Genomic DNA, 27877 nt, shown 5'->3' on the forward strand with positions numbered 1-27877 from the left:
TAAAATGTCCAGCATGGCATGCTTAAGGTCATCCTCTTGCAATTAATCTTTTAGAACTCTACCCTGCTGCTCCCCCAGCCTGGGCTACAACTGGATGATTTGAAAGAGCCATAAACAATGCCTAAGCCTAACTTGTTCACACTTAAATCAGCTTGTTGATGAGATTAGTAAACCAAACTGCTGACTGGTTTTACCTGCAGCACCACATCATCTGACTTGAGTAGCCGAAGCCAACCCTATTTGTAGCAAGGATGGCTACACACAGTTACACAAAAAAATGTGACTGCATGTCACAAAAGTGAAGCAGATGCTACTTTATTCATATTAGACCCAGCAATCAATACAATACATATTTAAGTTTTTTATTTCATTATCTGGAAAAATAAATATAAATTTATAAAAGCAAAAGTCTCATAGAGATCTTTTGTGTATAGCTAGTCTCTTCAGTTCTTTGTAGCACTAGAACTGAAGAATATTGCACTCATTTATCAGGATTACTGCAATAAAAGGGAAATTTCTCATGATACAGGCAAGCAAGCTACAAAAATATATACATATTGTCAGATAGGGTAGTTAACTTTATCTCGTTCAATTTGTTATAAAAGTCTGCACAATGCAGATTGTAACAATTCATCACTTTCCTGAAGACAGTACCATCATAACCATGTTTTGAGAACAAAACATTCATGGAAGATTAAAGCACCAAGAAATAGGGCTAATCCTTGTTCTTCAATAAGTAATGCCCTTCAACTGACTTTCTTCAGACATCCACATAGTCATATGCCTGTTCTAGGAAGGCAAAAAAAGTCTTCATTTCTTCTGATTCTTGTATGGTGTTTATGTCATTAAGAAGACCTTCTTGGTTCCTGACCTTCAGAAGCTCATCCTACAGAATGTGAAAAGGGAGAAAGTTTAAGATGGTATGAGGAACACAAAGGATTTTCAGGTAGGAAATCAATGCCATTTCCAGCAAAGCTTCAGGTAGCTCAAGCATGCAAAGAGGACAGACAAAATTAAGGTGCAGCAAGCCTTAATACACAAGAAAAAATAGTTTCTGGACAGCCTTCCCCACCCTGGAACTTTTCTAATGTTGCTGGATTACAGCTCCCACACCGCTGACTGCTTGCTATGCTGGCTAGGATTGACGGGAGCTGTCCATCATCATCTAGAGGGCACCAGGCTGAGGCTGGGTTTAGGAAATACCATTTACGTAATCACTGTGTGAACAACAAGAAAGGTGCTGGTTCTGGAACAAAATAGAAAAGATACTTTTGCAAGAAGGGGTTTTTAAGAGCAACTTCCTCTTCACTCTCGGGAGGCTTCTGAAACAGCCCTCCTGCCACTCACCTGAAGAATGGGTGCTGTGAGTCGGTACTGTGCAACATCAGGAAGACCAAGATCATCACTGCCATTTGTCTGGAATAACTAGAGAGGGAAGAGAGGAAATATCTGCATCTGTACTGGATTTTTTTAAATGTTTCATCTTTTGCCACCCTGGGATCCTTTGAGAGGAACGGCATGCACGCACACATGCATATATCAAACATCTACCTCATTCCTCCCCTTGTGTACTTGTACTAAATCATATCTAATATGTTATTTGTAATATAGTTATGCCGCTATATTCCACTATTTTTAACTACAGTATACCTCCTTCTCAAACTGCTGTGTCAACAATATGCCTTCAGCAATCCTGAATTCATTCTTCCATAGACTCAAGAGTCTAGGCAGATGGGGCTCATCAACTTGGGGGGTAGTTCATCTAGGAGGACAACTCTGATCCTAAACCTCCACTGCCTTGCATTCCCATATTTGGGAAAGAAGGGGTAAACCTACACAAATCCAGACCTAAGACAGTTGGATGGCGCCTTATATGCCGCCTCCTGGCCACTTCTGCAGCCAAGCTGGCGTCAAACATATTGCTCTGCTTTCGTTTGGACCACCTCAGTGAGGCTGAGAGGCAGGTCTTGTCATCAGGACAGCCCAGGACCTGCATGCACACTGCCCAGGCTTGTGCCCCGGAGAGGTAACTTCGGTGCTGCAAACACAACAGTTTGACTTCATCCCCAGAGACACACTCAGTTGTCCTTTGACCCAGTTCATCGTGCCCAGACTCAAAATTCCATCCCCATCTCAGAGATACCTCATTTGCTGTTGCTTTCTCTGCAGCCAGCTGACATTTTAATTTGTGTATTTTTTTCTGGAGGCGTTGAATATTTCCATCATGGAGCTCTGTTGTTGATGAAACTTTGTTTATTTCTTCCTGCATTTAAAAGGAAAATGTAATTTAAGAAATATATTTAAAGCAAGGAACCATGTAGCAAACATTCCTCCAGGATTAGATAAGCTCCCACTGCTACATATCGGTTATGAGGCTGAAGCAGCTCAAGTATTCACCATCTTTCATGATTCATTCTACAGAATAGATTGCAAAAGATCTCTTTTCTACTTGAACAGAAGGAACACTTGTCTGATAATACATAATGGTTTATAATATGTAACCGGGGAAGAAGGGCTAATTTAAATATTAACTCTTATCAGTAATTTGTGGTGCCATGGTTGTTATGACATTTAAAGCAGTCCTTTACTCCAATTTCCACCTCTCTTACTTTGAAGAATGCCATAAAAACTGACAGCATGAAGCAGTTTTTGTATGATAACCAATAAAGATTTTGTATGATAACCAATAAAGATTGTCTAGGCATAATGACTTTGGAAAATACAATTGCTCCATCTGTACCAAAAAGCTTTACATTTTCCCTCAAAGAGGGGTGCAGAAGTATAGCATTACGGAATGAAGGGGTGAAATAATTTGAAATATCTTGCAATAATAACACAAAACCTTTATGAATACCAACTGAGGCACTACAGAGTACTGTGAGGAAGCATTCAGGTTTCAAATCACCTAAAGCTCATAATCTTCTTAATTCACAGAATGGATTAGTCCTTCGCTGTGCACTTAGATGATGTGCCATGTAAATCCCCAAGATGCACCCTCTCTTCCTTCCTCACCTGCAGATTTGCCAAACCCTCTTCAAGAGAAACACTCTTTTTCTTTTCCTCTGCTAGCATCTTATGCACATTCTTCAGGCTGCTCTGCTTCTCCACAGGAACTTTTAGGGTCTCAAAATGTTTGACAAGCCTTGAGCAAAACGATAAACAAGATTCTCACCTTGTGTAATATATATATATATATATATATATATATATATATATATATATATATATATGGAAAGGACAATACCATATTACTGTATTACTAGAGTTCTCACGAGCCTTGCTTACTTGGAAGTACTGAACAGCACAGAAATATTTTCTACTTTGGATTGAGGAGGAAGAGAAAGTTCAATATAATCTAAATGGTCAACCCATACGGCTAACTTCTGTTTTCACTTTATTCTCCAAACAACAGGCTAAAAGGTCTAAATCAGGGGTCCCCAAACTACGGCCCCCGGGCCGGATGCGGCCCAATCGGCCTTCCAATCCGGCCCGCGACGACCCCCGCCGCCCGCTGCCGCCGCCCGCTCTCACGGCACTCGGCGCAGCGACGATCTAAAAAATCGGCAAAAAATCGCCGAAAATCCTTTGTGCGCATGCGTATGGGCCTCTCCCGACCCGGAAGAGGTCATTTCTGGTGCACTTCCGGGTCGGGGGAGGCCCATACGCATGCGCACAAGCGATTTTCGGCGTTTTTTCCCCCGCCCGTGTGCGTGTGCGCATGCGCACGGGCGCGCACTCCCCCGCCCTCCGGCCCGCTGCGCGTGCACTCCCCTGCCCTCCGGCCCACCGCGCGGTCGGCGCGGCGGGCACCGGCCCGCCGCGCGGTAAGTCTGGGGACCCCTGGTCTAAATGTCTTTTATCACATAGACTGACCCCCACCCTCATGAGCAATCTGGCTCCATAATGACCTTGGCACCATCTAGCAGAAGGGTTTCAAAATTAAGGAACCCTGGAGCATAATTATCTCAAGGAAAGGTTTAACGTATTTTATTATGAGTGAAACTATATCTATTTCACCAGCTCCTTTGACAGAGCGGTAATAGGCTTCCAAGGGAAGAAGTAAAGCAATATAATGTGGGACCTAATCCATTGGGACGCCAACTGAGACATCCTAGCATTGGAACAGTGTGGGGAACCTCCGGCTTATGTGCATGACTAGGATTGCAAGGTCTTGGAGGTTGCCCATCAACCAATTTTGGCCAACCATATACACCTTTCCCAAGCCTGACATCATGTATGACATCAGGTACAGCAAAGTTCAAGATGCAGCTGCTGCAAAGGAAGAATAGAGTACCACAATGTGCTCCTCATTCTTCCTTTGCAGCTGTACCCAATCACTTGATGTCATATAAGATCTGATGATTGACAGATCCATGGCACCCCCACCTGTCAAAATCGCCCAAGGGGAGGGGGGCCTGGACACATCTGGATCTGGCACATCCCTGCATTGGATATTATATCTTATAGTGTTTATAACTCACTGTTCCTTGGAGAAGCTCTCCCCCATTTTATCCTAACAACCCTTTCAGGTAGGTTAGGCTGAGAGACAGTAACTTGCCCAAGGTCACCCAGAGAACTTCATGGCTGAGTGGGAATTAGAACCCTGGTCTCCCAGGTGTTAGTCCAACACACTAGCCACACCATACCTGCTCTTATACCTTTAAGGCTGAAGTCCTAAAGATTAATGGATGTATACCAGGGATTAAAAGTAACTGAATAGCATTTATGTATGTAAACATGTTCAGCGTCATGTTGCACAAACACCTGCAGTCCTTTCCCCCACTTGCTATGCTATAGTCCTTACCTTTTCCTGAGGCAATTTAAGTGCTTTTCAGTTTCATTGTTATTCTGTGTAGTTTCATACAGAAGAGATCTGGCAGGAAAGAGATAACATATTGATATTTTACTTCTCCCTTGCAGAAAAATGTTTGCTGAATTTGCTGCTGCTCTCAGATAAGAACTAGGTTGATCTGTTTTGTTTCCTGATAGCTATCACTGTCTGTGCATGATAAGGGTTAAGAGCTACCTTTCAGAGAGCACTCTACATTTTCTTTCTTTCTTTTAGTTTCTTTTATCTTCTTGTACTGTATTAAGAAAAAAGTTTATTAAAATTTTATAAAGAAAAAGAAAAAAGGAACAGGTGGGTCCAGCACTGTTCTCTTCTGGGCCTGTCATTATTCAACATTTTATAAATGACTTTGATGAAGGAATTGAGGAGATATGCATCCAATTTGCAGATGACACCAAACTGGGAGGGGTAGCTAACACTGCAGGGAACAGGATCAGGATTCAAGATGACCTTAATAGATTGGAGAACTGGGCCCAACTAACAGAATGAATTTCAATAGGGAAAATATCACGTTCTGCATTTAGGCAGGAAGAACCAAATGTGCAATTATAAGAGCCATGACTTGCCAGGAGTACTTGTGAAAAGGATCTCGAGGTCTAAATAGACAAGCTTTACAGAGTCAATAGTGTGATGCAGAAGCAAAAAAAATAAAAATGAATGCTATTCTGGGCTGCATCAACAGAAGTACTCCACTGTATAGTGTTCTGATAAAGGGAAGTTATAGAAACTGGTCTAATCTGCCTTTGTCAGACCTCACCTAGAGTACTGTGCCCAGTTCTAGGCACACTTTAAGAAGGATGTTGACAAGCTGGAATGTGTGCAGAGGAGGGTGACCAAGATGATCAAGGTTCTGGAAACCAAGTCTAATGAGGAATAGTTTAGGGAGTTCGGGATGTTTAGCCTAGAAAAGAGGAGACTGGAAGGAGATATGATAACCATCTTCAAACAACCAGAGGGCTGTCACATGGAAGATGGAGCAAGCTTGTTTTCCCCTGCTCCATAAGCCAGGATCCAAACCAATGACAAAAAGGGAGATTCCAACTAAACATCAGGAAGAACTTTCTGACTGTAAGACCTGTTCAATGGACTCCCTTGGAAGGTGCTGGACTCTCTTTCCTTGAAGGATTTTAAGCAGAGGTTGGATGGCCATCGGTCATGGATGCTTTAGTTAAGATTCATGTATTACAAGGGGTTGGACAAGACAACACTCAGAAGTGCTTCCACCTCTACAATTCTATTATCGTTAAATGAGGGTACAGACTGTGTGCCTGTAAGCACAGCAGTTGAGCTGTTCACTCATACCATTATTTTGCTGGCATGCAGGTAAGTTCTCTTGGAGAGAAGCTCTCTTGCAGAAAACCAAATACATTTCCTTCGTTTGAGTTCATAGTTACCGTGTTTCCCCTTTTTTAATACGTAGTCATAAAGTAAGCCATGGCAGGGTTTTTATGCATTCGCGAAATATAAGACATACCCCGAAAATAAGACGTACCTTCTTGCTTTCCTTTACAGCCTCGAGAGGCTTGAAACCAGTTGGGAGGGGGTGCATGAATTGAGCGCGTCACCAGGCGAGCCACGCTGGGAGCCTTTCCGCTCTTCCCAGGACTTTTTTTCCACTTGGGCCAAGCGCCCGGAAGGGAAAACCCCTCGGCGTCGGGAGCCCTGCTGGCCCCTTCCGCGCCGCTGGAATGTTGTGGGGCCGCATGGCCCGAAGCAGAGCGGCGGCGGGTGACAGGCAGCGGCAGGAGCCACGCCGCCGAAAAGTTCTGGGGCCGCATGGCCCGAAGGAGAGCGGCGGCGGGTGACAGGCGGCGGGAGGAGCCGCGCCGCCGAAACGTTCTGGGGCCGCATGGCCCGAAGGAGAGCGGCGGCGGGTGACAGGCGGCGGGAGGAGCCGCGCCGCCGAAACGTTCTGGGGCCGCATGGCCCGAAGGAGAGCGGCGGCGGGTGACAGGCGGCGGGAGGAGCCGCGCCGCCGAAACGTTCTGGGGCCGCATGGCCCGAAGGAGAGCGGCGGCGGGTGACAGGCGGCGGGAGCCGCGCCGCCGAAACGTTCTGGGGCCGCATGGCCCGAAGGAGAGCGGCGGCGGGTGACAGGCGGCGGGAGGAGCCGCGCCGCCGAAACGTTCTGGGGCCGCATGGCCCGAAGGCGAGCGGTGGCGGGAGGAGCCGCGCCGCCGAAACGTTCTGGGGCCGCATGGCCCGAAGGAGAGCGGCGGCAGGTGCCAGGCGGCGGGAGGAGCCGCGCCGCCGAAACGTTCTGGGGCCGCATGGCCCAAGGCAGAGCGGCGGCGGGAGGAAGCGGGAAGTAAAGGGCAGAGCCAGGCAAAAGAGCTCGACACTTGCGTGTTGGTTCGCCCTGGTTCCCGCAGACCCCTTTCCGGCAGAAAAATGGCAGGGGCAACCGTGGTGGTGGCAGCATTAACGGCGCCAGGAGGAGGCGGTGGATGCAGTCCAAGGCAAGGCGCTGCTCCGCTCGCCGCCTGGCTCAGCTCGTTGCTGCGGGCAGCTTGTGTGAGTGGGTTTCTCGTGTCTGGGTCAGTGCGCCTGAAAGGGAAGGAGGGGAGCCAAGGAGGGAGAAAGCAGGGCGGGAGAAAAGCCTTTCCTCTTTCCTGCCTTCATTTGTAGCGCTGCTTTCTTAAAGCAGTGTACAGTTCTTACTAGTTGTAAGGAGGTACTTACAGTAATAATAATAAAAAGACACCCCCCGAAAATAAGCCATAGGCTTATTTTCTTGAGTAAAATTAATATAAGACGGTGTCTTAAAATGTGGGAAACACGGTAAGTCATGTGTTCCTTTAAACCACAAAGGGGCACTGCTTATATAACAATCCAGCCACCACCGCTAAAAGCTGAACCGTTTTGTTTCCTGTTTTCTGTCTCATCTCCACGCACATTGTAAATAGTTCCTGCATCAATAAAGCATTTGAAGTCCAGAAACTGTAAGTGATTCTTCCAATTTAATTCACCCAAGATATAAGGTCTGCAAACAAGTTTTATTTTCTAAAAGAGTGGAAGAAGGCTAACTGAATATAATGGGATGTAAATTGAGATCCCCATATTGCAGGGAGTTGGACTTAGATGGCCCTCGGGTCCCTTCCACCTCTACAATTCTATTATTCTAAGAACTATAGCTATTTACTGATGACGCAAATAAATGTATCAACATAGCTGAAGCCTCTCAAAGGAAATTAATCTAGTACTGATGTAAAAGTCTTTCATACTTACATTATTAACCAATGCATCATGGATTCCAACTGTTCTCTTGTGTTCTTTGGAAGTGGCCGCCATTTTGCTCTTTGGCCTGCAGTCACCTTTACTACTTTTGAAGTAATAGTAGACAGTGAAGTTGTTTCGGCTGGCAAAGAACAAGCAAGTTTGTCAATATCACCAATGTGATGGCTAGAAGTGCCCAGAATGCTGTGCCAACAACTTCTTAACCAACTTGCAGGGCAACAGAGTCACTGCCTTTGCAAATCACCCACACTTAATACTGCCTATGTGTCCCACCCTCCCCTTTGCATAGTAAAAAAGGAACCAGGAATGGGCCAGTGCCTCCTAAGCAATGGGGATCCTTTCAAAATTCCTCAATACTGTACACACCAACTCTGGCCTGGTTGTGCTAGAGCAGTGGTTTTCAACCTTTCTGAGTCCATGCCTCCCTTAACCAACCACATTCTTTCTGCAGCTCCCTTGTGGGAGCCACTTACACCACGATTCTGTTACAGGACATGTGTAAATGAGTATTTCTCCATTCTGCCCCGCCCCTTTACTGGCCCGCTTTTGGTGTGTCTTTAAGTGGGAGCACACGTGCCAAGGGGAATCCAAGCAATGTCACTGCTCTGCAGGGCTAATACACACCACATGGCAGTCCCAGACTGCCTTTCCTAAAATTAGTGTGCAGTATAGTGGTGGAGAGAACAAAACAAGATCACAAACAGAAATAATTTGTTATTACAGGGAAGGAAAGCAAGAAACACCCAGCACAGGATGGTCTTTTCCCAACTATCCCTGTCCCCATAAAGCTGGGTGACTATTAAAGAGGAGCAGGGGTTGCCTGGGATGAGAGGTAAAGATGAAGAGGGGGAAAGGGATGCTGGGAGTAGGAGAGGACACACCCTACTTTCAGGGTTCTTTTTAAATGCCTCCTTGTAGAACACAAAGCAGCTTGCTCCTCCCACCTGGTCATTCTTTGCTGAGGGGCAGGCAGCCACATGCCCTTCAATGAAGAAGTTGGAAGGAGCCCCCACTGGCTTGCACAGGTGGGAAAGGCTGTTTGAGTTTTGACCACAAAGCTGGTCAGGTTTAGGGTGCAGAAAAGTCCAAGGGAGAGAAAGAGAGCGGGAGAGAAATAGCCACCACCATAAAAAAGGATGGGGTGGGGGAGGTTTAGATTTGAAAGAAAAGGGGAAGTATCCTACAGAAGTTGGTAAGAGAAAAGGGGTTGTTACATTTTGACAAAGGAGGAAGGAAGGAGAGCAGAATGGAGCCTGCAGAGACAGGATCCAAACACAGAACACTGCCTCCTTTTAGAAAGGGTCTGGATAGGCAGAAGGGAACACATGGGGGAAATATCCAGACAGTAAAAAGGAGAATAATCTGGGCCAGGTTAGGGCAGGGAGGAAGAGGTCAGTGGAATGCTGGGATTCCTCCCCATGGATCAAACAGGCAACAGCCTCTTAGAAGTGTCAGCCATTTTAATTGCCCACAATACATCCAAACTAAACACCAACAGTGTGTGGACGCATTGTGACAGTGGCTTAATTTTTCATACACTTTTCATGTAGTATATCCCTACCTACAAATTCACAATTGTAACAGAGCTTTGAGATCTATCTCTGTGCTAATTAATAAGATTATGACTAATACCAATACTAATACCTTCAGAAGACTGTACTCTCTTCTGCCTTTGTTTCTTCTGAACTGCTTGCGCACCTTGCTATAGAGAAACATACAGAAAAACATTTTTACAAATGTAGTATACTTCCTGCCTGATTCACAACCCACTGAAGCCCACAGTGGCTTCTTTATGAGCACCATATCAAGTTTAAACATATTCTTAATGACCACGATTCTTCAGTGCACTCCCATGACCACTTATCTGACAGTAAGCCCCATCAAATGCAGTTGTACTTCCTTCTGAGTATGCAGGCACAGAATCTGCACTATACATTGCTTTCTCTCTGTTCTTCCAGTCAGCCCCTTCACTTTTTTAAAAAATAATTTTTATTATTTTCTCGGTTTACAAAAGAACATGCATTGTCTCTTTTTTCAGGTTGTAAGGTCTTTTCTACAGAAGTTACATTTGTTGTGAGATATTAGTGTTGAGTACAGTATAAGGTCAGGGAAGGGGGGAAAGGAGGGGAGATGAGGGGGTGAATCTTATTTTTTATAGAGTACGCGTGGCGTTTTGTGTCAGCATCAACGGGATACAGCGTTTGAAACTCCCATTGTTATAGTCACATTTTGCGACAGGGAGTACATTAGCTCAAGCAGTTCCTGAGCTCTGGGCGCAGTACTGCAACTAAGATTTCAGATTAAAACTGCAGAGTGGAAGGAAAGGAGGACCTTTTTCTGCCTCCCCACTTCCAGCTACTCTCTGAAGACTGGAGAAGAGACCCTCTTAATAATGTGTGTGTGGTGGGCAGGGAAAGGACTAGACCATGTGAAAAATGAACATAGTATTTTAGTATTTTAGGTGCAGTTCATTCATTTCCAGCTTTGTATTCTTGTTAATAAAAACTGTGCCTAGACATTCCGTTGTTGCGTCCATAACCTAGGTTTAAGGTGCCATTTAGCTCCTATTGTTCATATCTCAGTTTCTAACGCTGACTGGATAGGTTCTCTTTCTATTTGCTTGTTACATTTCCTTGGTAGTGAGAGGGATTAAGGAAGCCCAAGGTGTGGTTAATTGGTTGTGGTTGGCTGCAGTGAGGTTTGTCCGCATTTGTGAGGGGGTTGGGAGTGCTTGTTGGGTCAACTAAGCCAAATTGATTTGTATGTCAGTGGGTTCTTGTTGTCTTGTTGGGGTGTGATGTGATTAAAGGGGAATCATACTGAAGTGAAGGCGTCCTCTTCTACTTGTTCTCTTGTCAGTTTCAGTCTGTTGCTTCTGAGTTTTAAAACACTTTGCGCCCCATGTTGTATGAAGACAATATGGGCAGAATGCTCCATCCACAGTAAAAAGAAACCTGTAGTGTTGTCATCATACAAATTGGCAGTCAAAACTGAAACCTGCATAAGAATCCTACAACCATGCCAGGACATAAACCAAATATCACTGGCCCATGTCCAATAAAGAAAGATTTTAGTGAATAGCAGGTTTTTTCTGTGCAGCAGAAAGCAGAACCTCCTTCTCCATAGTTCCAGCCTCAAAACTAAGTCTAGGCTAAAGATCTTAACACTTGTGCATCAGAAAATACAGTGCAACTTACGAGTTTCTTGCAATAGGCAGGAGCTAAAGCAAAGATGCTCGTGATAACCATCCAACTTTCGTTGAATGACCGAAGCGATCCTCCCCACAAACATTTATGTACTGCTGGATACTTCTGCTGCTTTATTTAACAGCTGTATGGCTTGCCCAGTTGCACATCTCTGGAACAACTCAACCATCTAGTGGCCAGTTGAGTCTACCATCACTGTAATTTGGGCTTTCCTATGGTCATACTACATAGCACTCTTACAGCTATTTAGAGCAGGCTTCCTCAACCTCGGCCCTCCAGATGTTTTGGGACTACAGCTCCCATCATCCCTGAGCACTGGTCCTGTTAGCTATGGATGATGGGAGTTGTAGTCCCAAAACATCTGGAGGGCCGGGTTTGCCAATGCCTGATTTAGAGTGTACAAAGCACATCACATACATGATGTTATCATGGCTCCTACAATCACCTTCTAAGGCGGGTCAGTTATACTGCTGATGGGTGGGAGGGCGTTAAGGCTTGCATTCTTGAGTTTATGGCAGAGGTACAGCAATTCCATTGTACAGCAATACTGTGCTTCACTCATAGCTTGTTATACAGCTTCAGGATACTAAGAATGCAATCTTACTTACACACACACACACACACACACACACACACCAAGAAACAAAACTGTGTACACGTAACACTCATCTTACTCAAGGGTTTGGTTCCAGAGGTCCACACGTAAACATGAAATCATGTAAACCAGTAACCCCTGCAACTCACTTCCCGCAAGGTGGGGAGGGTTGCTTACCAGGGGCTGGGAAGGTTGTGGGGAGGCACTAGGATGCTACCAGATGAAAACCCACCAAGTGAACAGGTGTGTGCATGTGGGAATAAATAAAAGGGGAGTGGGGACAAGTGGGTTCCCTCTGCTTTCCATTTCCAACCCGCCCACCCCAATCCGTGCAAGGCTGCGATGGCATGGGAAAGCAGCATTCACGTGAGAGTTACCTGCGCCGAACCATTCTGCACCTGGCCTATCCTGGAAATCTATCCGGGTAGACTCCAACACAGATGAAAGGGCGGAAAGGGGCTGGTCGTGCGAGTACCCCGCCTCTGAAGCGCTGGCATTCGCTTAAACAGCACTCCATCATCATGAGCTTCAATGCTGGACAGCATTTCTAGCACAACTCTCCGCCGAGCATGAATATGTATGTATACACACAGACAGACACACACACACACACACAGACACACACACAGCCTTGCCTCTTTATCATTCATGTGGTTTGCCATGAAACAGGTGAAAGTCTCCTTCTCATCGGTCGAGAGATGAACACCATGGCTTTATCCACGGAGAGGGGACCTCAAAGAGCAAAAGGGCTCACACTCCAACCACTGCACCGCACCGCCGCCCGCTTACTTTCCCCTCAGGCGTCCTCTTCGGCCGCCTCCCGCCAGCTCCCCCTCTCGCGCTGGAGGGGCCTGGCCGGCCGCTGGGCCCCGGCGCTGCCCTCGCCGCTCTCTTCCCCGGGCGGCGTTTCATCGCTCCTGACACTGAGGGAAACAGACGCTCGTTCCCCCTCAGGGCCGTTGGGCGGCTTCCCGTGCTTCCGCCCACTCTCGCGAGACGACGTTCCGAGAGCCGTTAGGCAGGGGACGGGGCCACACAAACAAACAGACACAGAAGCCCCAGGCGCCCGGAAGTGGCTCGCTAGAGCGGAGCCTGGCCGCAGCGGCGCCTGCGCGTTGCAGTCCGACGGCGCCTCCGCCCGCCCTCCGCTTCCCTCCCTGGCTCCGCAAGAGGCTTTAGCAGGTACCGTAATGGGCGGGCGAGAGGCGCAGCCGGTTTTCTCTTTCCTTCCTCTCCGCCGTCCTGCCATCGTCCTCCGCCTCCTCTTCAGCGTCTCCCTCGCCGATCCCGCTTGAGCCTCGTCCCTCAGTCACGGAGAGCCCTCGGGCGTTTGATTCCACAGGTGCCCCCCCACACGCCTCCTTTGGCCCTTGAGGAGAAAAGCGGGCGGGGATGACCCGATAAATCAGTTTCCCAAACGCTGTGTGTCCAGCTGCCAGTGGACTACAGTTCCCATCACCCCCGGTCGCTGGTCTGGCTAGCGAGGGATGATGGGAGTTGTAGTCCCCCCCCCAAAAAAAACCAGCTGAGGACCCAAGGTTGGGAATCCCTGGGTTAAATCCTTCAAGCGCGCGTGCGCGGAGGGGGTGGGGCGTTTTGAAAGACAGTACTGTACTTATTTTAACTCTGGAATGTTGCGTCGTCCTCTTTTCCTTTAATGACAGAAGCTTCGGCTAGGCGAGGGAACGGTATTCGCGTGGCAGCCCCGGCCCTGCCTCGGAGCCAGAGGGAGGACGAGGAGGAGGGTGCCTCTGTCCATGAGCAGAGTGCATAAGGGTTGTTGTTGTTTAGTGAGTGCATAAGGGTAGTGATGCTAAATAGGCACACACTTGGCTGTTCCCTTCTGCGCAAAATGGGGAGTCAGGCAACCAGAGGCCAGGAGCCCAAATTGAAGGGGGGACCTCAAAACAAAAGCTCATTCTCTTCTTTATCGAACTCGATGAAAGTCGAATATCTCTGAAATGTTAGCATTGATTAAAAAATATTACTTATAAATTCATGACCTTTTAACAAGTTTGCAAAAATAAGGCATTAACAAAGACATTCATGCCTAACATTCAAAGGGAAATTGTAGCTATGTGGTAACATTATACTCCAGACAAAATCAGGCCAGTCAGAGGCTCCTATGTCACGTGTTTAATGTTACAGAACAACTGTGCCTAGATAGTAAAATATGCCTGTTTGTTTGTTTGTTTGTTTAAAAATGGCAAGAGGCCCAATTCACCCCTAGATTATGAGGCACAGACTACAGCCCACTACTCAGCCCATTGTACATCTGGCACTGCTCAGAGTTTAAAACTAGCCACTCCAGTGCTTTCTTCCCCAGCAGCTGTGTTCCTGCAGTGGTGATCTAGATCGCGTTCTGTCACCCTTGAACAGAATGAGTCCATGGACTGCGCTCCCCATCCCCTCCAATATTCATATTCTGATAGGTGAAGAGAAAGGTGCTGCCTAGCTGCCTCCCCACTAACCTAGTAGTTGATCACTTGCTACGATAATGTCGGCACACAAACTGAACACTCCATGTCATTCAGCTGGTGGCAGGAAGCAGGCTGTTGTGCTCTCTCTCTCTCTCTCTCTCTCTCTCTTTCTTTCTTTTTCAAAAAAGGAAAACTTCAGTGCATAAGAAAAATCTGATTAAATTGCCTAAACGCCTTCATTGTGCAACAAGGCTAAGGGTGGCTGCAACAAAACAAACTTCAAAAAATAATAATCTGCAAACTTTATCTGTGCCTCCTTTCTAGCACACACAGTTTTTGATGCGACTGGTACTCACAGTCTCACTATGTCATTTTGTAATATTCAGATCTCAATCCACAGGCTGCATCTTAACAGCTGCCACTTCAGTAAAAAGAAATAATGTTACGTGCCAAGAATGGACTTCTGTGCCTCTGGCCCTCCTGTTACAGGAAAGAAGCAGGGCCACACCTCCGTGAGCAGTTTTGGCGCTCGCTCCATGGACAGGTACTCCACCCAGAGTGGGCGGCCATGGCCAAAAAGCAGTTAAAGGGCAAGAATCCAGAGGAGCTGATATGGCACACCCCAGAAGGAATCGCCATCAAACCGTTGTACTCTACTCGGGACACAAAGGACTTTCCTGAGGAACTACCTGGGGTCAAACCCTTCACCCGTGGTCCTTACCCTACCATGTATACCTATAGACCTTGGACCATCCGCCAGTATGCTGGTTTCAGTACTGTGGAAGAAAGCAATAAATTCTACAAGGACAACATCAGGGGTGAGACACAGGGCTAAGGGAATGGGGTGGGGGAGAATATTGTCTAGAGCAGGCTTCCTCAACCTCGGCCCTCCGGATGTTTTGAGACTACAATTCCCATCATCCCTGACCACTGGTCCTGCTAGCTAGGGATCATGGGAGTTGTAGGCCAAAAAACATCTGGATGGCCGAGGTTGCGGAAGTCCTAACCCCACTAACCTGGGAGTAAGCCCCATTGAATTCTGTAAGACTTACTTCCGAGTAGGCATGATTAGGATTGCACTGTACTTTTGGGACCAAAGTATTTCATGTATAACTGAGAGCAATCCTAGGCATGCATACTTAGAAGGAACCCAGGACACTTCTTCTAAGTAGCTATGGATAGGATTCTGCTGTAAGATTGCATCACTCTGCACCCTTACTTGGAAGTGGGGAGCACTGAGTTTGATGTGCAGGATCAGGCTTATAATTTATAAGGGTAGGTCTGGAAGCAGAATATTTGATCACTTGCAGATTCTTACATTAGCTCTCAATGGCCAGGTTTTTTTAGTTAGAAACTACTGCTAACATTTATTGTGCGATTCTTGTTCAAATGCTGCCAGAACATGTGTAGCTTGTGGTTCAGTCTGACCCTTAATTAGGATGTGTAATATTAGCGGGTTTTTTATTTTAACTCTTTTGTTGTTGTTGTTCTTGTTTAATGAGACTAGCTGGCCAGCAGGGTTTATCCGTTGCTTTTGATCTGGCAACTCACCGCGGATATGATTCAGACAACCCCCGAGTCCGTGGAGATGTTGGAATGGCTGGAGTTGCCATTGATACAGTAGAAGATACCAAGATACTTTTTGATGGGATTCCTTTGGAGAAGATGTCCGTTTCAATGACAATGAACGGGGCAGTAATTCCTGTCCTAGCTACGTTCATCGTAACTGGGGAGGAACAAGGAGTGCCACAATCCAAGCTCACTGGGACAATACAGAATGATATACTGAAAGAATTCATGGTTCGAAATACATATATTTTCCCTCCAGAGCCATCAATGCGGATAATTGCTGACATATTTCAATATACATCAAAGGTATTGTTGTTTTAATATCCATTAATTATCATTACTATGTGTAGCATTCATAGGTTGATGTCTCTTGTAGAACAAAGCTGTATACTTTTTTTTTATTGCAGCACATGCCCAAATTTAATTCTATTTCCATCAGTGGATACCATATGCAAGAAGCTGGAGCCGATGCGATTTTGGAATTAGCTTACACTATAGCTGATGGCTTAGAATACTGCAGAACTGGACTCCAGGCTGGTCTCACTATTGATGAATTTGCACCAAGGTACATCAGTCGGTCATCTTTGTCAGGGGGGATCTAGTGTTTAATTTCAAGACTGGGCTCTGGTTCCAATGTGTAAAATGGTTTGGTGCTATAGCAAGGGATGTACAAACCTTTTGTTCTTCTTATGCCGGAATCTGCTCTGGAAGGTTCCCCCAGTCCCCTGGAGGAAGAGATCTTGAAGGGGGGGGGTCTGCAGAAGAGGAGGGAAGTTCCATTGCACAAGTGGAAGCCTGCTGCTTGAAATGGAACAACAGTGTTAGATACAACCTACCATTTCCAACCCCAGGATGAACATGGCCATCTGGTGGCTTCATGGGATACTTTAAGGAAAGATTGGTCTATCAGCCATGACTGTTGGTCATGATTAGAACTTTCTGCAAATGTACTCTTGAAAACTCAGCTATCCCTTTAGTATTTCAAAGACAGGCTGAAGGACACATCTTTCAATTTTGGATTCAAGAACATTGTTATTTATGTACTATAATCCACAGTGTAATCTGTTCCTTATTCTACTCTGTTAAGACCATTTGTGCTCTTATTCTAGGCTGTCTTTCTTCTGGGGAATTGGTATGAACTTCTACATGGAAATAGCTAAGCTAAGAGCCGGGAGGCGGCTTTGGGCTCATTTAATAGAAAAAATGTTTCAGCCCAAGGACACCAAATCACTTCTCCTTCGAGCTCATTGTCAGACTTCTGGGTGGTCACTAACAGAGCAGGTGCGAATCACATTTTAATCATCTACCCCAAGTGTAATATTCAGAGTAGTAAATACAGTGGTGCATGCTCACAGATAATAAAGCAGTAGCCTTTCTAACTGGGTGCCTTCTAACAGCTTCTGTTAAAAGACCAAGAGAGGAAGGAATGAGGCAGTAGCATTGACTACCTAATGTCGTTGCTAAATAATATTTTGCTCAACTTTCCTACATCCTGATATTTAATTAAATTTATTTTAAATGTACATGCTCTTTAAATGTATTTAAATGTGTGGTTAACAGTGGTGTACATTTAGGAGGAAGTCATATTTAGATGATCAGCAATTCTGAATACGGCCAAACAGTACAATTTCCACCTCCAATCTCCACCATTGAAGGGGTTTAAGATAAGGCAAAGGGGACCCTTTGCCATCAGGGAGGGCTTCGTTGCTGTGGTAGTCCTCTCTGCCCCAGTGGGGCAGGAATCTACCTCTGGCAGTGGCCTGTGGACAAGCCCCAAAATAGGGCATTTGAGGATAGAGACAGGACACTGGCAGGTTCGGATTGGCTGGATTCAAGTTTCTGTGAATCCCCTGAGAGGCCCAAAAAAGAAGAGAGCAGCAAAAAAGAAAAGGTAGGGGAGGCCCAGTTTTTTAATTGCTAATTACTGCACTCTGTATATTGGTGTACTATATTCCTTACAAATGCTCTGTTTTTTCTTCTAGGATCCTTATAATAACATCATCCGCACTACAATTGAGGCAATGGCAGCTGTTTTTGGAGGTACTCAGTCCTTGCATACAAATTCATTTGATGAAGCTTTGGGATTGCCGACGGTGAAAAGTGCTCGAATTGCCCGGAATACCCAGATTATAATACAGGAAGAGTCTGGGATTCCTAAAGTCGCAGATCCATGGGGTGGCTCATTTCTGATGGAATCTCTCACCAATGATCTGTATGAAGCTGCATTAAAGGTCAGTCTTTTGCTTTGGGGAGGGAGGCAAAGAGAAAAGGGAAGCTGGTACAGTGGTACCTCGGTTTAAGGACACAATTGGTTCCAGAAGTCTGTACTTAACCTGAAGCGTACTTAACCTGAAGCAAACCTTCCCATTGAAAGTAATGGAAAGTGGATTAATCTGTTCCAAATGGGTCCGTGGAGTACTTAAACTAAAAGCACTCAAACCGATGCGTACTTAAACCGAGGTATGACTGTAATTTAAAGCAGCCTTGCAAATAAGTCTTGAAAACTTATTAGCCTGCATATTTGCAGAGCGATCTAAACCCTTGATCCGCTGTGTTTGGGGTTTGGAAGGGACAGAAATGTTCCTCGGTCCTGCCCAGCTCAGCTACTTTCCACCATTGGTGAGGAATGTCCCGGTGCACCTCTGAACAGTGGGCAGGGAGAAGTCACCGCCACTGGCTGGCCGGGTTGATCCTTTGCCAACCCTGCTGCTCTCATGTGACTGCAGCAGATCCATTCTGGGCCTGCACCAGCCTGGGTGCTGGCATAGCAAAAGGATATTTCTCTCTCCCTCTGGTTTTAAGAAATGCCATTTGGAAGGGTGAGCTCCTGATTGTTCCTTTGCAAGTGGAACTCACTTTCAGTGCTGTAGAGTTCCTCAGGAATTTCCCCATGGGAACTACCCAGTGCATTGGGGAGGGTGTTTTGTTTTGTTTTGGTGTTTTGTTTCGTTTTTTTGGAAGCAGTATGCACTGAAACTGCTTGTGAAAGCAAGAGGGGGAACTCTGTGATCATCAGCTGAAGGGCAGTATACAAATTTAAATTTAAATAATAATAATATAATGCCTTCAATGGAAACTGCTTGTGTTTCAGGGTACACTCCTGTTAGTATATCGGGGTGTGAAGCCCTATATTCTTACTCTTGCCACTGGCTTCGGTAGAGAAGACAGCAAACAATCGTAGCTTTTTAACTACCTTTATTAGAGAGCGATGGTTAAGTGTGTACACCATCACTCTCAATCAGAAGTGAAAGTATAGTAAAGAACAAAGAACATCACATGACGAGTCAGGTTACATCCAGGCTCCTGCGTGGGGAAAAATACAGTCACATAAAGTAAACAATAGAGTCACATGTTAGCATCTGTGCCATGTAGAGGATTTATGCTAACATCTCCCCTGAATCCTGAAATGGAAAAAGATGCAAATGTGAGAGCATCATTAAGAGAGGTGAACAGACAGTTGTCATAAACAAAGTAGGACTTTTCTGCTGATTGGACTTGGGAGCATACCTTCAAAGGAGGTAGCTGTAACTGCCCATCAGCTGGGCAGTTTGCAACAATCCCCTTTGGACTTTGACACGAGAGTGTGAGAGTCTTAGGGAGCCAGCACACTGGCTGGCTGCAGTTCCCCACCACTGTTTTAAATGGTTGCATTTCATCTGTCCCAGTTTTGTAAGTAGTTTCCTTGCAAATAGCGGGGTGAGAGAATGTTGCTTTAATGGTGATTTTATTGCTAGACAGCCACATACGGAGAGTCATTAACAGTATCCAAATTTTGTTGTCTGGTTAGCTCATTAATGAGATTGAGGAAATGGGTGGGATGGCCAAAGCTGTAGCAGAAGGAATACCCAAACTTCGAATTGAAGAGTGCGCTGCTCGAAGACAAGCCAGGATCGATTCTGGTAAGGAAAGTGGACACAATTTAAACACAACATACACTTATGTAACTGCACAGACATATAGACAAGTCTTGAACATGAATGCTATTATTCATATATTAAGACTTAAGTTACTGTAACTCTAAAAACTCTAGTCCAAAATTAGTAGAATGAAAATGTAAAAATGTAGAATCCTAGTTGAATTTCAACAACACTTGCTAGTAAGATAAGTCTGTCAGTGTATGAAATAAAATCGTTTGGAAATAGTAGTACAGTGGTACCTCCGGTTACGAACAGGGTCCATTCCGGAGGCCCGGCCGTATCCCGAAAATTTCGTAATCAAAGGACCGCTTCTGTGCACACGCGCGGCGGAGGTTACACAACACGAGGTTCATGGGTCCCATTGACTTTTCTTTATTTGAGGTTTCCTCTCCTTTGCAATACGGATTGTGACATGTTCACCTGCGTGGAAGCATTGCAGTTTTTACATGCATGGAAGCTGAAAATCTTAGCTAAATTAAAATTTGAATGGCGCTGGTGAAAAAGCTTTCAGGTTGTGTTTTTCTTTTTAGAAAGCTGATTTCATGTTGCGGCTTGATAGAAACTTGTTTTAAGTTAGCAGTTTCTGAAATTTATTTTAAATCCTTAACATTTGGGAAATACCCAGGTTCTGAAGTAATTGTCGGAGTGAATAAATACCAGTTGGAAAAAGAAGAGACTGTTGAAGTTTTGGCAATTGATAACACTTCAGTCCGTAACAAACAGATTGAAAAACTTAAAAAGGTAAGTGTTAGAGAATTAAGAGGTGAAGGAATATTGACATCATAAATCAGCATACAGTGTTATTTTATATTTCTGTCAAACCATATTACAGTTAAGAATACTTCTTAATATGCTTAGGATCACTTTGACCTATTGAAATTATATGCATTTTCCATATTGCATGCTCACTTTCTCTCTCAGAGAGAATAGCATTTTAATACTGCTCTCTACTCCATTCTCTGCTGAAGCCCCTCTCTTGCCCTGTCTATGTCTTGTGGCTGGGAAAACCCAGCCAGATGAGTGGGGTATAAATAATAAATTGTTGTTGTTATGTGTTGATAGCTATTTTAAAAATTACATACTTTAATTGCTCATAAATAACACTTCAGAAGCTGAACAATTGACTAGCAAAGTCAAAGCTAGTGGCTTATTTCAGTCATAGCTGGAGGTTGTATAGCTAATAATTTATCCTGTTTGGGCTTTTTTACCAGAATTGGCAAATACATTATCAAACTACTATTGTTGATTTTGAACATGCCTGATTTTCACGAACAAAGCTTTGTTGCTTTTTGTTTCTGGACCCTTCATTTTAATTTAAATGTTACCACCTTCCTAAATAGACTGTTAGAATTGTGTTAGAAAACCATACTAAACCTGTTTAGTTTGCAGGCTGAACTGCATCCTCCCAACACATATTGGACAGATGATTAATGTGCATTGATGATAAGGCCAGGGTGTAATTTTTAGAACTAAATAATGGCATGTGTGTGCAATGCCTGGGTTTGTTCTTTTTTCAATAATGATTGGGAACCTTTTAGACTCAAGCAAGTGAACCTGCATCTCTTTAAGGCTTTCCTATTTTGGGGCTTCAGAACATATCTATTTGCATTATATCAAAGAGAATGAGAATTTCCTTTAAGGAGTGACATTTATGGCAAGATAGATAAACTGCTGGCACCAAGGAGATATACTGATATAGGTCTTATCGGAGCTCGTAATCTAATAAATATTGATTACATGAGTCTTCAAACTGTCTTTTACAAAACAGTCTCTATTATTTACTTACTTACTTACTTACTTACTTACTTACTTACTTACTTACTTACTTACTTACTTACTTACGGTACTTAATTTATATCCCACCCTGTAACCAAAGCTCTCTGTGTGGCTTGCAATATAAAAACAGCACAAATTGTATAAAAGAAACAACTTAAGGCAGAGCCGGGGAGCCCTATAGAATTATGCTGCAAACAGTTCTTGGCTGTTGTAAAGTTTTGCTTTTGTGCCTTTCTTTCCTTGAAGGTGAAAGCTTGCAGAGATGAAGCTGTAGCACAACGTTGTCTTGCTGCCCTGACAGAATGCGCCGCCACAGGCCAAGGCAATTTGCTGGGCCTCGCCGTGGAAGCAGCACGTGCAAGGTAGCTATTGGGGGAAATACTGTGCATTTAACCAAAGGGTGGCCCAGAGCATCTCTCTAAGGCTCTGCACTAACTCCCTGTGGCCCTGCCTGCTTTGGCAGCTCATAAGTCATGTGTTGGTCCATGTGTGTGACTAGAGAGATGTTTTCGATGGCGGAAAGGCCTAGATTTAAAAGGCATTCAGCTGTGAACCCCACTATGGGAAGTCAGTCTCTCAGCCTGATTTCCTTTACTGGGTGGGGATTAGGAAGCTAAATCATCACTCTGAGTTCTTTGCAGGAAAACCAGAAGAAAAAGACAACAAATTTTTAAATAAAACCCAAATGAATATCTTAAGGGCGGACGGAAGCCCGAAGCAGTGATAGCACATATTTTGCTCCTTTATATCCTCAGTGGAGCATTTTCAAGACTGCTGTGGGGAGGATGACTGGGAAGGGAGGGTCCACCAGCCCCATTGTATGTATGCTTTGGGTCCAACTAAGGCGTCTCCTAGGAGCATTTAGCGTAGCTCTACTGAACATTAATACACCTTTCTAACTTCCGATATTGTGGAATTGGGGAAAGTTGAGGTTAAGTTTGCTGTGTTTACATTATTGTAGCATGAAACTATTGTGACAAGTGCCATTGAAAAAGGTGCTGACTTTTTATTTATTTCTGCTGAGGTGTGTTTACCCAACCTTAATGTTTGGGCTGCATACATTTTTGCAGATGTACAGTTGGTGAAATAACGGATGCAATGAAAAAGGTGTTTGGTGAGCACAAAGCCAGTGATCGCATGGTGAGTGGAGCTTACCGTCAGGAGTTTGGGGAGAGTGACGAAATTGCTCAAGCAATCAACAGGTAAGGTGCGCTGTTTCTATGGAATGGATTAAATCAGATGGTGTGCTATCAGGCTTTTAAATTTTTGCACGCTACAAAAGTATGTCCCATCTCACTTCCAGAGTTTTAGAATATTTAAACTATACAGTAGTTTGTAATTCACAGAATTTCTTACACTTCTCCAATTTACTGCACTAATGCTAGCTCCTTTCACCTCAGGTGTTTCCCCTGTGCCCCCTTCCCTCCAGAGCAGATTGAGGGGGGCACAAGAGGCAGGGAGGGAGCCCCATCACACAGGCGGAAATCCTTGCACTGGTGGGAGGCATTCATTGGGAGGCCCTCTGTAATTTCTGTGTTTCTTTTATCTCCATTTTTAATTGGAGGATTGCATTCTTTTGTCCACTTTATAAGTCACTCATTTTTATTTAATAAATGTTGTTCTTCCAAATTTTATAAAGTCAAATAATTCCCTTAAAGCTATTACCGCTTTCTACATGTCTAAAATGGGTTGGGTTTTGTTTTGTTAATGCTAGGTTTTCAACCTTATTGTGTTAGTTATGTTGGTTATTCAGGTTTGTTGTATCTGTTCTGCAAATTCGCTGTATTTATTAATTGATTGTGGGAAGTATTGTGAACTAGACATTTAACAAAATAAACTCATCGCCTTAATTTAAGGCTGTTGATGATGAGGAGAACCTGATAAAATTCCGGGCTGCGTTCAAAGTGTTACCAGTAGTACATAAAGCCCTTAACTCCTTGGGACCAGTTCACCTACAAGGATGCTTTAACCCATATTTTCCCGCTCAGCCGCTTCAATCTGCAGAACTGGCATGGTTACGGGTGCCACATAATACTTGTTAATAATAATATCCTGCAGTGTAGCCACACCTACATTTGGGAACTCCTTTCCTACTGACATCAGGCAAGCACCTCTGTTACTCTGTTTGGTAAAAACATGCTTGTTTTGGGAGACCTACCCAAGAGAATGGTGATGTGTGTTTTAATCTGTGTTTAGCGTATTGCTGATTTTATTTTTTCAATGTTTTGAAATGGTTGTTTTTAGTTCTTTTTACTGATACGGTAATTTTATTGTTTTTATGAAATAAATAAAGCAAGCTCAGCGTGATTTTGCATCTATTATCTTAGGAGTCACTAGAATTTTTTTAATGTATTCCCTGTTTTTCCTTTTGTTCCTGAGTTGATTCAATCTCATCATTACCAAAAGGAAGGTAAATGAGAGAGAGAGAGATTATAAAATTGTCGTATACACATAAAAATTCATGCTACTTATAGAATTCAAATGCATATATGGTAGATAAATCTTTTAAAATGGAAGACTTTTTCGTTGTAGTCACAGCTGTCAAGATACCCTTAAAAGTGTTACTTAAACTGTCTGCAACTTACAAAAGCAAATTCTAAATTCAGAGTTAACAAGTTTGTGGAACATGAAGGTCGGAGACCACGTCTTCTTGTTGCAAAAATGGGCCAGGATGGCCATGACAGAGGAGCCAAAGTGATTGCAACGGGATTTGCTGACCTTGGATTTGATGTGGATATAGGCCCACTCTTCCAGGTATGTAGTCTTTTCCATTCAAATTTTTATTTGTTTGTTTGCTTGCTTGCTTGCTTGCTTCTCCTAACAGTTAAAGTGTCCGGCACTTGAATAAAGGATAGTTACTTTCTGGTAAACCTTTAGAGTTACTACGGTCTCCTTGCATCGTGGTTGTGCTTCATTCCATAGGTTGTATCAACGGAATCCTTGGGAGTAGCGAGCAACTTCTGTGAGCGTGGTGCGACTTCCCCTCTCCCTGTGCATCTCCCAAATCTGCAGGTAGTGCAGAGGGAGAAGGGAAGGTATGTTGCACACTTGGAAATTGTTCTGGGTGCAGAGTTCTCTAGCTGGACGCAACCCTGCATGTCTATGCACTGCATCCATGATTATGCTGCCCAAGTGAATAATTCAGATTTGGCACAAAATCATCAGCTTTGCTTGTTTTTGTTTTCCTTTTTTGGACTCGGTTTGGTTGTGGGGATGTTTATTCATTTACATTTTGGCCCCACCTTTTCTCCAAGGATCTTGGGGTAATATACATGATCCCGCCACAACCTTTTGTTCTCGTAACAGCTTTCTAAGGTAGTCTGGGGCGAGAGGGACAGGCTTCAAATTTTATTAAATTTTCTGTTTTACAATTTAAAACACTCATTTTTCATCCTTAAGATATCAGTGACGTCCCTTCTTCTCTTTCCATGGCTCATTTTACATATCATAAATCTCTGCATATTTTACAAAAAAACTATGTCAATCAGTATTCCATTATTGCATCCATCAAAACTTATTTGCACTGTTGAATTTATATTAATGCTGCCAGCATTTTCAGCTGCACACTATTATTTCCCATATATTCAATAAACACTTTGCAATCTTTTCTCAACTTGAAGCCCATGGATAAGGCCTGAAGCATTCACAAAGTACCTCATGGAATCTCAGAAGCCAAAGAGGCAATAAGCGGTCTTCCACAGGTCATGTTAAGGATTGCAATTTTAATCTTTGCTTGACCTCATTTTTTTATATGAGTATGGTAACAGGAAACAGAGCAGAGGGTGGGGATTGTAGGGGAGGAGAGCAGAAGTTCTGTTGCACCCACATAAGTCACTCTATGCATTGATATTGTCCATCAGCCCCATATAGCTCCACTTCATTTGCTTTCTCTTCCTAGACCCCCCGCGAAGTGGCCCAGCAGGCGGTAGATGCGGATGTGCATTGCGTGGGTGTGAGCACATTGGCTGCTGGCCACAAAACACTTGTTCCTGAACTCCTCAAAGAGCTGCATGCCCTTGGCCGCCCAGACATTCTCGTCATGTGTGGAGGCGTCATCCCTCCCCAGGTACTGTGGCCACAAGATCGCTTGTTGTGAGATGATTTAATCGTTCCCAGTGAGGTGGGGTCTCCATCTACTTTCTCCTCCTCCTCCTCCTCCTCCTTCTCCTCCTCCTCCTCCTCCTCCTCCAGGCAAATTAACACCATTGAAAGGCAACAACAATAATAATTTATTATTTATACCCCGCCCATCTGGCTGGGTTTCTCCAGCCACTCTGGGCGGCTTCCAACAGAAACATTAAAATACACTAATTTCTTAAACATTAAAAGCCTCCCTAAACAGTGCTGCCTTCAGATGTCTTCTAAAAGTCTGGTAGTTGTTTTTCTCTTTGACATCAGATGGGAGGGTGTTCTACAGGGCAGGCGCCACTACCAAGAAAGCCCTCTGCCTAGTTCCCTGCAACTTGGCTTCTCACAGCGAGGGAACTGCCAGAAGGCCCTCGGTGCTGGACCTCAGTGTCCGGGCAGAACGATGGAGGTGGAGACGCTCCTTCAGGTATACTGGACCGAGGCCATTTAGGACTTTAAAGGTCAGCCCCAACACTTTGAATTGTGCTCGGAAACGTACTGGGAGCCAATGTAGATCTTTCAAGACCGGTGTTATGTGGTCTTGGCGGCCGCTCCCAGTCACCAGTCTAGCTGCCGCATTCTGGATTAGTTGTAGTTTCCGAGTCACCTTCAAAGGTAGCCCCACATAGAGCACATTGCAGTAGTCTAAGCGGGAGATAACTAGAGCATGCACCACTGGCGAGACAGTCTGCAGGCAGGTAGGGTCTCAGCCTGTGTACCAGATGGAGCTGATAGACAGCTGCCCTGGACACAGAATTGACCTGCACCTCCATGGACAGCTGTGAGTCCAAAATGACTCCCAGGCTGCGCACCTGGTCCTTCAGGGGCACAGTTACCCCATTCAGGACCAGTGAGTCCTCCACACCTGCCCGCCTCCTGTCCCCGACAAACAGTACTTCTGTCTTGTCAGGATTCAACCTCAATCTGTTAGCCGCCTTCCAAAATAACATTTAGCTATTGAAATATGCAAATCCTTCAGCAAATTATGGAAAGTGTTGTAGTTTATAGGTTTAGGGTTCACAGAACAACACAGTTGAGAAGAAGCCTCCCAAAAGCTTTCTAAAACTTCCAACCTTCTGATCGGCAAGCCCTAGGCTCAGTGGTTTAGACCACAGCACTACCCGCGTCCCATAAACAAGAATGTTATACAAATGAGTATACTGTACCAAGTTTTCTTATGTCATTTGTATATCACAAAAATAGCATAATCAATGTGGGGAAATATCTACAACATACGTTTCATTATTAGTGGTCAGTGGATAAGTTCTTGGTTCATGAATTGGTTTAAACAATTAGGGAGAAGAAGGGAAGAAAGGGGGGGGAATGGCAAGTGGGGAGAGGTGGAATTTGCTTTTCTGCTTTGAGTCTCTTGACCTTGGTATAATTGTTGCACCTGCCAAGAGATTCCTATAGAGCCATAAATCTCTGGTTGTCTTGGAGCAGAGGTGAAAATGTTCACCACTTTTAATGATTTCATTCTTTATGTTAGATAGGATAACACCTAGAGCAGAGCTTGCTTGAAATTGTAGTCACTAGGACTTTGCACACATGACGGAGTTTGCGTAGCTGAGAGCATCACTGTTTTCCCCCATAGCTAGCATAGTAAGTTATTTTCCCTTCTCTGTGTAGACAACCTCCAGACCTGCCATTGCTAAATTCTGCTCTTTTAGCATGTGTTCTGCAGATTTTTACTTTACAAAGTTTGCATGCATGTTTTCTGTCTGTTTTTCTCCTGCACAGGATTATGACTTCCTGTATGACTCTGGTGTTTCCAATATATTTGGCCCTGGAACCCGAATCCCAAAGGCAGCTGTCCAAGTTCTTGATGATATTGAGAAATGCTTGGATAAGAGGCAGCAATCTGTGTAAACCTCTGTCTCATAACACACTTTATAGCTCATGGTGAATCTTATACTTTGTGTTGATGCATTGTGATGTGTTGATAAAAAGAAGCAATTCATGTTAAATCATCTACAATGTCTGGTTTTGCCTTATGCTTTCTAAGAAAGTAGGAAATCATCTGCAATATTGTTACATATGTATGTAAAATTTATCAAAGAATCTTAAATGAAATGAGTAAATTTTAAAATTTTGCATCTAAGACTGCATTATATCTGAAATAAACTTTGTATCTTTTAAAATGCAAATTAGAATTGAAAATAAATGTTACTGATACTGAA

The 27877-nt window shown here is 44.4% G+C and overlaps 2 protein-coding genes across 6 annotated transcripts; one reads left to right on the forward strand and one right to left on the reverse strand.

Annotated features, from left to right (window-relative positions):
• Window positions 1–299: 299 nt before the first annotated feature.
• Window positions 300–13206, reverse strand: CENPQ (centromere protein Q). Of its 2 annotated transcripts, none has more exons than XM_035110385.2 (8): window positions 13074–13206; window positions 9731–9788; window positions 8078–8207; window positions 4805–4873; window positions 3013–3142; window positions 2144–2263; window positions 1348–1425; window positions 300–886 (listed from the first exon to the last, which is right to left on the reverse strand). In XM_035110385.2, exons 1-8 carry the CDS (start codon window positions 13134–13136, stop codon window positions 761–763), a joined length of 774 nt encoding a protein of 257 aa, XP_034966276.1. In that variant the 5' UTR covers window positions 13137–13206; the 3' UTR covers window positions 300–760. The 2 variants fall into 2 exon arrangements, with proteins under 2 accessions (XP_034966276.1, XP_034966275.1); XM_035110384.2 differs by lacking the exon at window positions 13074–13206 and adding an exon at window positions 12677–12942.
• On the forward strand, window positions 12982–27877 carry MMUT (methylmalonyl-CoA mutase). Of its 4 annotated transcripts, none has more exons than XM_035110380.2 (13): window positions 12982–13069; window positions 14708–15125; window positions 15815–16182; window positions 16284–16441; window positions 16986–17157; window positions 17859–18107; window positions 19664–19775; window positions 20419–20534; window positions 21816–21931; window positions 22640–22771; window positions 24176–24323; window positions 25468–25635; window positions 27438–27877. In XM_035110380.2, exons 2-13 carry the CDS (start codon window positions 14747–14749, stop codon window positions 27564–27566), a joined length of 2247 nt encoding a protein of 748 aa, XP_034966271.1. In that variant the 5' UTR covers window positions 12982–13069; window positions 14708–14746; the 3' UTR covers window positions 27567–27877. The 4 variants fall into 4 exon arrangements, with proteins under 4 accessions (XP_034966271.1, XP_034966269.1, XP_034966266.1 ...); XM_035110378.2 differs by having other exon boundaries at window positions 12991–13069; window positions 14694–15125; XM_035110375.2 differs by lacking the exon at window positions 12982–13069 and adding an exon at window positions 13092–13229 and having other exon boundaries at window positions 14694–15125.

The sequence above is a fragment of the Zootoca vivipara genome, chromosome 3 (assembly GCF_963506605.1).
Source record: "Zootoca vivipara chromosome 3, rZooViv1.1, whole genome shotgun sequence".
NCBI classification, from domain to species: Eukaryota; Metazoa; Chordata; class Lepidosauria; order Squamata; family Lacertidae; genus Zootoca; species Zootoca vivipara.